This window comes from Myxocyprinus asiaticus, chromosome 34, assembly GCF_019703515.2.
Source record: "Myxocyprinus asiaticus isolate MX2 ecotype Aquarium Trade chromosome 34, UBuf_Myxa_2, whole genome shotgun sequence".
NCBI lineage: Eukaryota > Metazoa > Chordata > Actinopteri > Cypriniformes > Catostomidae > Myxocyprinus > Myxocyprinus asiaticus.
The window spans coordinates 17,827,567-17,843,144 of record NC_059377.1 but is presented as its reverse complement, the minus strand read 5'-3'; the positions used below and the strand labels follow the sequence as shown (position 1 = coordinate 17,843,144).

The 15,578-nt window shown below is 36.5% G+C and overlaps 1 protein-coding gene across 1 annotated transcript; it reads left to right on the top strand.

The window, feature by feature from the left end:
- Positions 1 to 1,153: 1,153 nt before the first annotated feature.
- LOC127424824 (tribbles homolog 1-like) lies at positions 1,154 to 12,841 on the top strand. Its single transcript, XM_051670278.1, has 3 exons — positions 1,154 to 1,977; positions 2,681 to 2,973; positions 11,176 to 12,841. The coding sequence occupies exons 1-3, from the start codon at positions 1,693 to 1,695 to the stop codon at positions 11,639 to 11,641; spliced, it is 1,044 nt and encodes a 347-aa protein (XP_051526238.1). The 5' UTR covers positions 1,154 to 1,692; the 3' UTR covers positions 11,642 to 12,841.
- The last annotated feature ends 2,737 nt before the right edge of the window (positions 12,842 to 15,578 follow it).

Genomic DNA, 15,578 nt, shown 5'->3' with positions numbered 1-15,578 from the left:
CTGTACTGTCTTGTGTGCCCTGAAGGCTGGTAAACTATTTCCTAAAGTATAATGGGCTACAGGACATGGTAGAGGTATAAATTGATTTTGTGAGTCATTTGCAGTTTTGCAAGATTCCTTCTGACCTCTCTTCATGCATAACCCCCTTCAGTTTAAATTAATCAAACATCCCTTTAGTAGAAAGATCTATGGTTATTTTACAAAGGGCACAACCACTCCCTTGTCTTTCTCTTTATGGCGATGACTCATCAGCACATTATCAAAAATGAACTGCAAATATAGAGTACGACACCCCGATCCATCAGACACTGACCTTTTTTAACCAAGCAGTAATGAAGAGAAGGCAAATATATGTCATTATGGTTGACACACTGGCAGAAAGATGTAAAGTCTTTAACATATTGGTGAGAAAATAAGCACAGGCTTAGTGCAACTAATGAGCACAACATAGCCTGAATGTCGAAATAAAGCAAGTTAATCATTGCCAGCCACGTGTTTTGATGTAGAGGGAAAAATATGAATGCATAAAGTTATTTGGATTACACAATGTCGAACATATGGAGCAATTTGTGCAAGTACACAACATTTACAAGATTGTACAAGAATGCAGAGTACAAATTTACATGAACGTGACTAAAATCCTTTGCGTGCAGCTTTTATGACTTCTGAGGTGGAAAAAATGAAGTCTAGCGTTTTAGTTTTCGTCTGGAAGCGGGTTGAGCAGCATGTGCCGAATGCTCCATGAATGTGTCACTAAAGACTCTGAACCGGGCAGAGTTCCAGCAGCATTGAGAAGCCCGATTCATTTGAGCGAATCGGTTCGTTCGGATCGGTTCGTTTAAAAGAAATGGTTCGATAAAAGCGATTCACCCATTCTTTTGATTATCCGTCAAAAAGGTGTCACCTGAAGTCGAAGCATTTTACGTTTCATTTTGGTTGTAAAATATATTTTTTACTTAAATATTGCTCTTTATCGCTATGTTTTCGATTAAATGATCGTCAGTGACACAAATGCTGTGTTTTTTATGCTTCCGTGTCACCTCAGTTTTTAGTGGAGTGATTAACAAACGCTTGTTGGTTCGAACGAATCATTAAAACATTTTATTTTTGTAGTAAAATATATTTTTACTTAAATATTGCTATTTATCGCTATGTTTTCGATTAGATGAATGACATATGACACAAATGCCGTTGTTTAAGCTTCTATCAAACATTTCATCTCACAATTCTCCCTGAGAGTGGAGTGATTCACAAACTCTCGTCGGTTCGAACGGATCAAAAAGAACTCGTTCAAAAGAACGACTCGTTAGCGAATCAGATTTCACCACGGTTGAAAGTAGAGCTCAGACAACAGCATCAGTAGTTCATTGAGACAGATAGCCCTTCAGTCGGGCTTTAATTCCACATTGCTCCTATATACAGCATCTTTCGGTCAAGCTACAATTCTCCAACGAGCTTTAAACTGATAAATGCAAACACTGAAAAAAGGATGGATAAGCGGAACGGCAAATCCATGATACACACACCTTTTGTGCATTTATTTCCATTGATTAGGAACTAGGATCTTCTCGTTTTGCAGCGCGGGACACATATCTTTTTCTGGAAATATGTGCATGTGAGATTAGTCGGATAGTCCGACTCACGGACTCTGTTAGAGAACTGTCAGTTTTAGGTTGACTGTAGTTTGTAAGCATGAGTGTGCAGTGGATTCATAATCCGGTACCGGGAAGACACGGACACAAGCGCTTTGACACGGACGAGCCAGTGGCCAAATGTCCCAGGCTCAGCGAGTCTTCGGCTGATGCGGGTCTTTTGGGTTCCTCGCCGGGATCTCCGGTCAGCGGAGCTCCTCTGAGCGTCACTCCAACCCACCAGGGTCCCACTCGCATCGGGCAGCTCCTGCTGGTTCCCCTGACCGATCGACCGGGGGTGCACAGCGCTTTAGACATGGACACAGGAGAGGAACTGGTCTGCAAGGTAAGTGACTGTATACAATAATGTACACGACCCATTTACTTTGGAGCAACCTCGTTATCAATCTGAGACCTAGCAAAAATTACCATGTATTTATTTATTTATTTATTTATTTTTAACATCATTACTGTATTTGGTACATAAAACGTATTACGAAATTATATTTATATTTCATAGATTTTTAAATTATTATTATAAGCATTATATTATTTAGTATCACATTAAAGCCCAGCCCCAGAGTGTCATCTATAGACACCAAAACTTAAATAGATGTATTCCCTGTCATGTTGATTTAATATCAACTATTTGAAAAAGGGTCCAGCATTTGTTTCAGTAATATGAGAGACAAAACAGAGCTGACATGACGCTCAAAGAGATTGTGTTCTAGGAGCTCAAGCTTCACAAGTGAACCATTAAAATATGTTTGTTTGTTCTCTTATTGTATTATCCATTCCCATCCAGCTTTCAAGAGTGTTTCATTGTCAGGGTGCTTTCATTAAGCAGGTCTGACTTTCATTTAAGTGAATTCACTTATTCTTATGAGTGACCCTCACATAAGTGTCGTAAAGGCAATGACAAATAATTGCATGCTATATCATTTTAAGCACCAGTGTTGTGTTTTTTAATTTGTATTGTGGTTTCATTGACTTACCCTCTCAAAACTTATATGAAAATGTGAACACAGGTATTTTATTGCCATCTGTAGGTGTTTGATATGAGCCAATACCAGCAGAAGATAAGCTCCTACAGCATGCTGTCAAAGCACAAGAACATTGCACAGATCAAAGACATAGTTCTTGGGGAGCGCAAAGCCTATGTGTTCCAGGAGAAGGATTTTGGCGACATGCACACATTTGTAAAAAGCAGCAAGAGGCTTCCTGAAGACCTGGCCTCCAAGCTTTTCTTCCAGGTGGCATCCGCAGTGAACCACTGCCATCAAGTTGGCATTGTTTTGGGGGACCTCAAGCTTCGCAAGTTTGTGTTCTCAAATGAGAAAAGGTGAGAGTCATTGTTATAAATAAACGTGTGTGCACATACTTAACTATAGTTTGGGGATAAAATTGTACCCAAAATAAGGGATGCACCTATGCATTGGCTGCCGATATTTATTACTGACCAAATTAAAACCATCGGGTATCGGTTAGAAGCATGAAAACACGGATATGAAAAATCAATAGTTTATTTATAATTAATTATCATCACACTTTTTTAAAAATCTGTGAATTCACATGCATGATCCAGAAATAATAAAAGCACCAAAAAAGTTAGAAGGGTTGGCACTCCGAAGAACATGTTCATTTCATTTCATTTTTATTCTTTCTCGTTTTCACGTTAATGTGGAAAAACCGCCATAAGTTGACATGACAGTTGTGAAAGAATTACCTTCAGGCTACATGATGAGGCAAACCATCAAAAGTAGATTTTGACCATTAATGCTGCATTTAAGATCAAAATCACAATATGGCCTTGCATGATTACTAAAACTTAAAAGGCTGTCTTTGCTTTCAGATATTCTTTCAGAGTTGTGTGAGCAAGTGGCGCCCTCTAGCAGTCTGGATGACATTATCCGTTATCAAGTATACCACTATAATAAAGACTTTAAAAAGGTTTTGATTTCCTTTGGTTAAAACTTTTTTTCCCCATGATGTGGTTGACATATATATTGACAGGGTTGGGAGGGTTACTTTTGAAATGTATTCCACTACAGATTACGGAATACACGCTGTAAAATGTAATTTGTAACGTATTTCGTTAGATTACTCAAGGTCAGTAATGTATTCTAAATACTTTGGATTACTTCTTCAGCACTGGTAGATTTTTTCACTTGTTTTGACTATAAAAACTCTGCCAGTACAGTAAGACAAAATACACATGTTAAAAATACATTCTCTGAAAAACCTAAATATCTTATGCAGTGTTGTTTCTAAAACAAGATAAATCAAATTGATTTTGTTTTATTTTTAGATATTTTTCAGGAAAACAATACAAAAATTATTATCAAGAATATGATTTTTGCTCTAATATCAAAAGTCTTACTAGAAAAAAATAAATTATGATCCTGTGTGAATTTTGTTGATAAAAAAATATGATCATGCCTGGTATCATGTGCATATAAAATGGCTAGAAATAGCATTTTAGCTTAGCGTAAAACTAACAAATAACACAAGGTTCATTTCTGTTTCTTCTGCTCCAAACTTACTTCAAACTTACTTCTCTGTCTGCTCGTATGAATGTAACACATCATAAGAAAGTGTTTCACCGCTGTTCAAATGCACTTTGGATCGCATCATTTATATGTATAAATGTTTTCCATCTGAAAGGACTAAATATTAAATTAAACAAATGACAATAAAATGCAAAGTAATCTCTTCAGTAATCAAAATACTGTTTGAATGTAACTCTATTCTAATTACCAATGATTTAAATTGTAACTGTAGTGGAATACAGTTATTTATATTTGGTATTTTAAATACGTAATCCCGATACATGTATTCCGTTACTCCCCAACCCTGTCTATGGAATTGCCTAACATATGCATATATGGTACATAGTACATATATAGTACATACAGTATATAATACATACATGTAAAATGTGAGTTCTGTTGTTTTGAACTGCAAAAAAAGACAAAAATGCAAAAATAAAATAAATTAATATCAATCATGTTATCAGATTTAGTGTTTTTTATATATATATATATATATATATATATATATATATATATATATATATATTTGTATCTTCTATTTATATTTCATTGTGGCTCTCTTTAAAATTGTGGCCTGTCATGTGTTCAACAGATCCAATCCATGTTCAACGGTGATTGTTTTTTGTTAGAACAGTGAAAAAGCTTGTTTACCTCTTTGCACATTTTTAAAGCATAATTCCTAAGAAAACCAGTGATTTGATGACAAAATAAGGTGAGTGGCAAAATATCAGTATCGTATCGGTCAAAACTTTTTGTATCGGTTCATCCCTTCCCATAAATAACATCATTTTGACAAAACCTCCTTTGGGCCCATTTTGGGATGTCCTCGTTTGTAGGTAAACAATGAAGTAAATAAAGATATATATATATTTTTATTATTATTATATCTAAAATGCAAAAAAAAAATAATAATAATAATAAATAATAAACAAAGTTTTCTTAGAGGATTAGGTTGTGGGTTAGGATAAGTCTATAGTAATTAGAATAAGCTTTATATAAAAACAATAAAAGTCTATGATATGTTCCTATTTAGGTAGCAATGAGTCAATGAAGTCAATGTGTATGTGATTGTGTTAAAGTGGGTGTTTTTGGGATCTGCCTGGTGCAGTACCTCATGCATAATGATGTGACATCAGTAGTGTTATATTGGGTGAATAGTGTCAGTTCTTGTTTAATTTGTTTCTCACTTCCTTACACATTTGTGACACATCGCAGGTGATTGGTGCCACTTCCCAAAAGATTCAAAGGAACAAACCTAAAACATTCACTTACTCATGTTTCTCTGTAAGAGGAACAACACAAGAAATGAGATCTCTGGATCTGTGTCACCGATTTTTTGTCAGGAGTCCTCTAAATTATGCAAGTAAATTATATATAAAATATATAAATATATATATGAAAAGCAAATGGCCTAAATTTTTATCTGGTCCCCGATGGAACATCCTGTAATAATCTACACCAAGCCTGTGTCGTGTAGTACAATATAATCACAGTCCATCTGCAGTCACAAGTAGATAGGTTTGTCATTTCTGGGGCAACATTTTAAAGGCTGACCTTTGGGCATCGGCGTGCTTGTGAGTGAATGGAAATAGACAAGAACGTGTAAGAGGATGTAGTCACCCTTCTTTCATAGCAGCCAGCGGGTGCAGTGAGATGAGTCATAGCAATGCACTTACAGAGGGGAAACGTACCATTCAGGATCATGTACTTACAGACGCAATGCTCAGCTCCTAAAGACGGCATCAGTTGTAGGCAAGCAGTGCCAGCTATGGACATTGCGACAATGGCAAACTGGCAGTCTGGTCTGGCAGACGCGTCTAGATGTGACCAGGTCATGATGACATTTGGGGGGACGAGAAGTGCAAAGCTGCTATCTCTATTTTCTTTCACTTTGTGCAGCACCAAGAAGAATAACACACTGACAGGTTATGCAAAGTGTTATAACAGGTTTTTCTAACTCTGCGAAAACATTTCCTCATGCAAAGGTTATTGCCGCTGAATTATGTGACTCTTTGCAATAATTGATTCTGATTTATCAATTCTGCAGTCTAATATTTTAGGACAATGAATGCTGAACTGTCTATTTGAGCATGATCTCATTAAAATTACTCATGACTGTGGTGACATGTTTGCAAAATTAAATTTTTTTTCTTTACAGTTCTGTTCTTTACATGTATAGCGACAGTTCCGTTGTGAAATGTCCACGAGTTAAATGTTAAAAATGAGTTAAATGTTCTCCCAAGCAGATGAGATTTTTAAGGTTAATGCATCAAGTTTAAAATCAACAAAAACCTCCTTGTCTTAAACCATAACCACTCTGGTGCATTTTTGGGTTGCTGCCTGCAATTTTTCACACTCAAATTTAAAAGCTCTCCATTCACCCGTACTGTGGACTAATTGCAAAAAATTGTCACATTTTTTCAGAACACCCCCCAAATTATTAAAAGACTCGAATTATTCATAATAAATATTGTATATGTTCACAATCTTATGATGAACCAAAATTTCTGAAAACTTTTTTGTTGTTGATTTTCTAACTTTGTAAGCATGTTATTCAGGTTCTGTTCACTCTATCTCCCTTTTAAAAATCTCTTTTTTTCACTAGATGGCAGTAAGTACTAGAAAAAAGACTTTTTCACCTACCATCACAAAATGCCGATCTGAAATGTAGGTGGCACTCATTTTAGCCCTCACAGATGTGCTCGTCCATAGAAATTCAGTCTAATTTTCAGTTCATGCACCACCCTCATTGTTTCATCAAATATCTTTGCTTCTTAGTGGACTAGAAGCTCAATACATTTTATCACCAATAGTTGATAGCATATTTTTCAGATTATTTGTTTATCATGCTTTTCCTGCTGGACTGCATATTTTGTTCTGGACATATTAGACATAACATTGTGTTATTCACCCAAGTAAACTCACAGACAAGTATTAGTGAATAAAAGTTGTTGCACAATGAAATAATTCAAAACTCAAATCAATATTTCAGGATAATCTACAATCACAGTAATGTATAGTACAGATAATACAAGTCCTATTGGGGTTTACTTTGCGATAATGACCAGTTGACTGTACATTATCCATTACAAATATAGTATATAGTCCTTTTGAGCTGAAACTTTGAGCCAAAATCGTTTCCGTGAGCCAAATGCAATTCCTATACCTGGAATAGCTTTTACGAAATGCAACGATGATGAGTGTTGGATAAGTGATAGGCAAATAAGGTTGAAACCTTGATAACACTGAGATATGGTGCGTGATCACAAACACAAAGACGCTCGCTGACCTGGAATGTGTTTGTAGTTAGATTGTGAAACAGACACAGGTTGTGTAGGGGCTGTTCATGCGTCACTGATGTATGAGCAGTGTTCATGGGTAATCAAGGGCTTGCAGATGCGTGAGCATGAGATACAGGTGCAGCAAGAACACAGTAGACCTGCAGCATGGCAATCATTTGTCCTATCGCTCAGTCTTTCTGTCTGTCACACACACACACACACACACACACACACACATCGGCACACACAGGGCTATGACTCATTTTCTCCAGCTCTCTGGCAGAATGCTGTTGTGTCATCTACAAACCCCCCAAACTGAGGCTGATAGCTGGTGATGAAACACAATACCATGCATAGCAGCTCATGTTTTACTGAAAGGGATACCAGCAGACACCCATACACATACACACACACAAACTCATATGTCATCAACTCTAGACAGTGTTAATTTCCACAGGGATATTCCTAGACTAGTAGCAGATTGTGTCCTATTGGAAATTGAGCTAAACTTACCCACGAGTCTACAAGATTTCACTGGCGAGTTCTACAGAGAGAGGAAGTCTGTTTATTGTGCGTGTGCGCTGTGGAAACTCTGGTGCATGCTTTTGTTTAAACGAAGGCCATAATTAGACAAGGCTCTGTCCTTTAGCTGTTGTTGTAGCACTGTTTGAGAGTCAGAACACTAACTGTATTGTGCCTGTCTCTTCCATGATTTAAATGCACTGCAATCTGTGATCTAAACAAAAGTGACAGAGAGTTATTTTAGTTTAATGTACAATAAAGGAGGGCTTCCAGACATTGCTTTATTTAGCAGTGGAAGAGCGAATTCTCTCAAGATACTAAATCCATCATCGGCAGACCCACATGGAATCAGCACCTGCAGAACTCTGCAGAAAGCTCCGTAGATTTCTGCAGAACTGGAACGCATGTCAACGGCTGACGCGTTTGTTTATTAAATATTTTGGAACGGTGATTTTGTCAAGTAAGACATATTTCTGGATCAACATCTTTTGTTGGCACTGGAATAACATTCATGCCAAAGTAACAAAGTCCTAACCCTATTCCTAATCCCAATTCTAACAATAACAACCCTTAAAATAAGAGTATAATGATAGGTTGATTAGAATGGTGTACATCCCCAGCCCCCCTTAAATTTGATTGGTCAACCAGAATTTTTTCACGATTTTGCATCCATCTGCACTGTTCTTATATATATATATATATATATATATATATATATATATATATATATTTATTTTTTTTTTTTTTATTAACATGGTTGATGACCATTGCGACACGTTTTGCTGTTTTTCAGCGTCTCGTGTAACATCTCACGTTGTTAAGATGCCATGTCAAATTAAAAAGAACATGAAAGTTTTTTAAGATGAATATTAGATGGAGGTTTTAATGAGTACAACATACGTCCCTAACCTAAAACTTTAACCTAACCAATACAGATATTAAAAGAAATGAGAGACAGACACAAAACAGACATCCTTACCCTTAACCAACTCATGAACCTAACCAATAGTGTCCAAAAACAAAATGAGAAATTAAAATCACATTTTCTGAAGCAACAATTTAAACTTGTGTCACTTCTATGACACTCTTTTCTCATGTGTCAGCTTGCATGCTTGACTGGTTTCTAACTGCGGTCTTCTGAGGTCAAAGTACAAAACTCAATGAGTTGAGCTACTGCGGAAGCTAACCACATTGGATTACGTATGTAAATGTAGGTATCTGTAATGCAAGTGTTAAAATGTATCGTTTTTTCTAATGATGTTTTCGAGTAAAAGCGTTTTGATATCATAAAATAGCAGTGTGTGAGTAATAGTGCGAGAAATAAGTGTTTATAAAGTCATAATTAGCTGTTTTAGTTGTGATTTGTGTGAAAGTGAATAAAACGCACAGTTGTTGTCTCTAGTGTTAATTTCACCAGTAAACTGCGGCTAAAGGTGGAACGCTGTACGTAAAGTCAATTTTCAAAGATGTAGTTATAGTAATGTAACTGTAGTAATTTTTTTCAGAGTCTGGTGCAGCATCTCATGTTGACTAGTTAAGAAGAACATCAACTTTTAAAAACATCTCAAGACACCTGCATTTTTTGACACTGTGTCAAGTTAATAAGAACTTCAGCTTTTAAAAATGCATCTCATATCACCTGCGTTCTATTCTATTCGTTGCATTTCGTCTAGCTTTTTTAACACAAGAACATGCACAAGAACACATTCGGTATGAAAGGCCCCTTACTTGTCAAAATCACTGTCACCTTCAGTACTATTAATAATAGTGTTGAACTCTCAGCTCTGTTTAACACTTTTTAACATGTTTAAATCCATTCTGCAAAATTCTACAGATTTCTCACCCAAAATTAGTGCAGAAAATAAGAATAAAAGTCTGTAGATTCCATCTGGGCCTAATCATTGGACACATTTTGCTGTATCTGAATGGGTTGTAAAGTGCAAAGACCAAAACTCTAAGCAAGCTCGATTTTGTGCATTGTTGCATTCCAAAATATGTCCAATTCATAAGCACAAATGTGCATTGCAGTCTCAACGTTGCCACAAGGGGCTTTATAGCTGACATTAGTGTGAACTGTCCGCTTCTACTGTGAGTTTCCTCATTCAAACCAACTACTGTCATGGCAGATCAACAGTTTGAAGAGAATATTGCTAAGTAATTAAATTAAAGTTAATATACAGTATTATTAGCAATTTACCTGAATAATTATACATCCAGTTTAGCAGGGTTGGGGAGTAACGGAATACATGTAACGGGATTACGTATTTAAAATACAAAATATTAGTAACTGTATTCCACTATAGTTACAATTTAAATCATTGGTAATTAGAATACAGTTACATTCAAAAAGTATTTTGATTACTGAAGAGATTACTTTGCATTTTATTGTCATTTGTTTCATTTAATATTTAGTCCTTTCAGATGGAAAAATATATACATATAAATGATGCGATCCAAAGTGCATTTGAACAGTGGTGAAACACTTTCTTATGATGTGTTATGTTCAAATGAGCAGACAGAGAAGTAAGTTTGAAGTAAGTTTGGAGCAGAAGAAACAGAAATGAACCTTGTGTAAATTGTCACCTTTACGCTAAGCTAAAATGCTATTTCTAGCCATTTTACATGCACATGTTACCAGGCATGATCATATTTTTTTATCAAGAAAATTCACGTTGGATCATAATTTATTTTTTTCTAGTAAGACCTTTGATATTAGGGCATAAATCTTATTCTTGATAATTTTTGTATTGTTTTCCTGTAGAAATATCTAAAAATCCTTAAAACAAGATCAGTTTGATTTATCTTCTTTTAGAAACAACACTGCATAAGATATTTAGGTTTTTCAGAGGATGTATTTTTAACAGGTGTGTTTTGTCTTACTGTACTGGCAGAGTTTTTTATAATCAAAACAAGTGAAAAAATCTACCAGTGCTGAAGAAGTAATCCAAAGTACTGAAATCCCTTTTGTACTGAGGTTTGTTACCACCACAGTAGCACAAGACCGCACGTTAAGAATGTTAAACCAGACAACGCGCTTGCATTGCGTTGGCCAAGCATGTGCATTTATGTACACGTACTTGTGTAAAATATGTTTCTGGCCTAGGCCAATCCTATTAATTTCTTTACACCCATATCACAATGACTCTTGTGTGCTACTCATTATTAACAACACTGATCTGTTTGTTTTAGGACCCATTTGATGTTAGAGGGTCTTGAGGACAGCCATATTCTGTCTGGTGAGGACGACTCGATGTGCGACACGCACGGCTGCCCAGCATACGTGAGTCCTGAGATCTTGAATGGTGGAGGGAGCTACTCAGGCAAGCAGGCTGACGCGTGGAGCCTCGGCGTTATGCTGTACACAATGCTGGTGGGCCGCTACCCTTTCCACGACCCGGACCCCGCTACTCTGTTCTCTAAGATCCGCCGGGGCACATACTGCCTCCCCGAGGGGCTGTCTTTAAGGGCACGCTGTCTACTTCGCAGTCTGCTCAGAAAGGACCCCAGCGAAAGACTCACCGCTGCAGAGGTGCTTATTCACCCGTGGTTCAATGGCAAAATACAAGATACAGGAAATGCAGGAAATGAAGTCATCCTCAGAGAACAGACAGTGCCCCAGATAGAAGTGGGGCAGGACGAGGATCTTTTCTCCTGAGAAAACCAATATAGCTTGAAAATGGACCAACACTGTTCAGCATTCTCTTTGTGTTTTGTTTTCTGTTTTGTTTCAAATGCATTTTGTATAGATAAAGAAGTATACACACAGTAAAAACTAGTGATAGACCAATATGCTGTATCGACAAGGCCGACTAATCGGATGATATTTAGCCATTTTGAGATTATCGGCATAGGCTGATTAAAATTCAAGTTTAAGGTATGACTGCGTGTAATTTATTTTGTAGAACAAAACATGCAAGTCTCTTCAAGTAATGTAAAAGGGTTAGTTTACCCCAAAATGAAAATTCGGTTGGAATGTCTTTCTTAGGGGCTGACAGCCTCAGTCACCATTCAGTTTCATTGTATGTAACAAAGATGCAGTGAAAGTGAATGATGACTGAGGCTGTCATTCTCATTTTACATTCCATGGAAGAAAGAACTATTCCTTTAACTACACACCTAAATAGAAAAAAAAAAAGAAAAAAAAACTATTCTAAAAATAGTTTATCTAATTTACTATAATTAAATTACAATTTTATATATCTGCATTATTATGGCTATCGGCCATATATATCGACATCAGCCATTGAAACAAATCCATATCGGTCAACTTCTAGTGAATACTCACTCAAAGTACTGTATCATCTGTGTCAGGTTAAAGGACAGCGTGCAAAGCCAGTGTATTTTGAAGTTGTTTGGTGCTAGTAACCATTGTTGTGCTGTATGAAGTGAATGCTGAGTCTTGGCATTACGGTTCACGTGAAAGCGAATGTCACATGGTGACTAACCTCATCAAGAGGAATCAGAACATACAGTATTAATTACAAAGGAGGGGCATTGACAGACATGCGCCAGACCTGTGGCTTCACTCTTACTCTCAAAACCAGAAGTGTATGTTGACTCACCCATTGAATATTGTGGTACCATAAGATATGAGGCGAATGGAGACACACAGCCACACATTTATTCTCTCTATACATGCATTCATGCAATAAGTTGTTCTAAATCACTGATACTGTGTGTCAATCTGACTTGCGCTTTGCCAAACTGTACAGGAAAGGTGTTTAAAAGTGAAGTAAGACTCATGGTACTGTAAGCTATACTGAAATACTTGCCCTGTGAGTCATAGATGTAATGGTAAAAGCCATAGATTCTTAAATTCTGCATGAATTTCAAATAAACTCAGGCTTTCTAAATGTTCATGGTGAGCCTATAGATTTTAAACAGCAAAAAAAAAAAAAAAAATTAAATTATGAGTATTTTGTTTCGTTTGTCTTGTAGGCAAAATTGCTTAAGATATTAAGACTTGATTTAAGAGAATTTATGTTAAATTATTTATTTATTTACTTAACTTTAGCTTCAATTAACTTAATTGAAGATTGATTCTTACTATCTTACACAATTTTGCTTTTAGTAAAATTAATTTAGTTTTAAGGATGTTTAGATGTTTTAACTGGGAAACAAGACAAAAATACTCATTAGGAAAAGTATTATTATTACCATTTTTTTTTTTTTTTTTTATGTAAAGGTTGCTTTTATTCTGAGTTAAATGTTTATTTCAGTAGACCCCTTACCCGACTGTATCCTGACCTTTTTATGTCATACTTGAATCCAAGGAATCCTTATACAATACAAGGATTCAATACGGCAGTTCAGTCTATACTGCGGGTAGGATATAATATGACTCAACAGCTGGGTGTTGGTGTGCAGAAGAGAAAAGGGCTTTGAAACCGATTAGTGCGTTCAGTATGACTATGTGTGTGAATCTTTACTCACACTTGAAAGAGAACAGTACTACAATAGTGGACAGTTAGGGTAGAGTTGTGTTTCCCATAAATCATAACTCTTGTCTGTTTTTTGCTTCCCCTCATGTTGTGGGAACTGTATGTTTTCTCTGATTCCAAGCATAATGGTCAGTGGCGGTTCTGGCTTACTTGGTGCCCAAGGCGAGATACGACATGGCACCCCCTTTAACTTCCCAACCCCAATATTATGAACAATATTATGGATTTTACGATGTTAACAACTTAGAAATATGCTTTAACACAAAATATATAAAAGGGTTAGTTCACCCAAAAATTACAATTCTATCATCATTTAATCACCCTCATGACATCCCAGATGTATGACATTCTTCTGCTGAACACAAATGAAAATATTTTTAGAAGAATATTTCAGCTCTGTAGGTCCATACAGTGCAAGTAAATGTTGGTTAGAAACTTGAAGCTACAAAAATCACATAAAGGCAGCATAAAAGTAGTCCATAAAACTCCAGTGGTTAAATCCATGTCTTCAGAAGTGATGTGATTGGTGTGGGTGAGAAACAGATAATATTTAAGTCATTTTTTTTACTCTATATCTCCACTTTCACATCTTAATGTCACATGTGATGCCTGTTTAGTTTCACTTTCAGCTGTGAAAGTGTAAATGGAGATTTAGAGTATAAAGGGATTATCAATCTATTTCACACCTATCATATCACTTCTAAAGACATTAACCACTGGAGTTTTATGGATTACCTTTATGCTGCCTTTATGTGCTTTTTAGAGCTTCAAGATTCTGGCCAACATTCACTTGTATGAACCTACAGAGCTGAAATATTCTTCTAAAATCTTCATTTGCATTCTACAAAAGAGAGTAAGCCATGTTTCTGGAATGGCATGAGGATGAGTACATGATGAGAGACTTTTAGGGAATAACTAGACAATTAATATATAAATTAAGTAACTATGTATATATGGCAAATTATATTAACATGTACATTATATATACAGAACTTAAATTGCACAATTAAATTATAAAGTCAATAAATAAAGAAAATGGCAGAATACACATAATTCCTAATTTCAAATTGAACCCTCCCCTTAGATTTCATTGATGCAAAATCATCAATGACTTTGTCAAATCTGCCCAGCAATTACATGGTTGATACTTATTTTCTCAAGACCACTGAGTCGATCCTGTGTCACGGTGTACCTACACTGTTGATTATGGTTATCGTATGTTTGTTCAGAATGTAAGAATACTTTATGAACATCTATAATCCTAACCATTTAGAGCCTTTTAGGCTGAGTAGCCTGTCAGGAACAACTCGTGGCACCTTCCCCCCATCGTGATATTGCGAGCTCTGTGTGGGGCGGGTCACGGGGTGGCATGATTTGGGGCACCTCTCTCTCATCACGATCTTGTGAGCAGGGGCGGGGTGGCACGATTTGGGGCACCTTTCACCTATCGCGAGCCAGGGGTGGGATGGCACAATTCGGGGCACCTTTCTCCCATCGTGATCTTGCGAGCTCTGTGCAGGGGCGATCAATTAAGTATCCTGTCGTGCCGCCCCAGAGAGCGTTGCCACCCTAGGCGCCTGCCTATATCGCCTATGGCAGGATCAGTTACATGATAATGGTTATATGCGACTCTTACGGCTTCTGAAAGGCTCTTTTTAAGCAAAGTCTCTCTGAGGCTGCAGGGCATGCAAAATGTCTGTCTCATGCACATGGAGAAAGCTGACACAGGTGCACAAAGTTCATATTGCACTGTCAATTATGTATATGTGACACAAACCCTAGGGCTGACCACGAGGGTTTAACGGTTAAAATTCATTGTAAATATGTACATTTTAAGTGTGTGGATAAAATGGAATAAAGATCACTCTTTTTATTATTTAAGTTTGTGGTTGACTGAAAAGTGGTTTCTGAAAAAAAAAAAGAAAGAAAAAAAAACATGTGACCAAACACAGAATCTTTCTTGATTTACACATTTGCCAGATGATTTTGTCCAAAGCAACTTTTAGTGCATTCAAGATATATATTTTGTCAGTTAAGTGCGATCCCTAAATGGGAATTGAACCCAAAAACTTTTGCTAGTATCATGCTCCACCAGTTCAGCTACAAGTATGCCTTTCTAAAATGTTGCATTACCTTTTTTTTTTTTTTTTT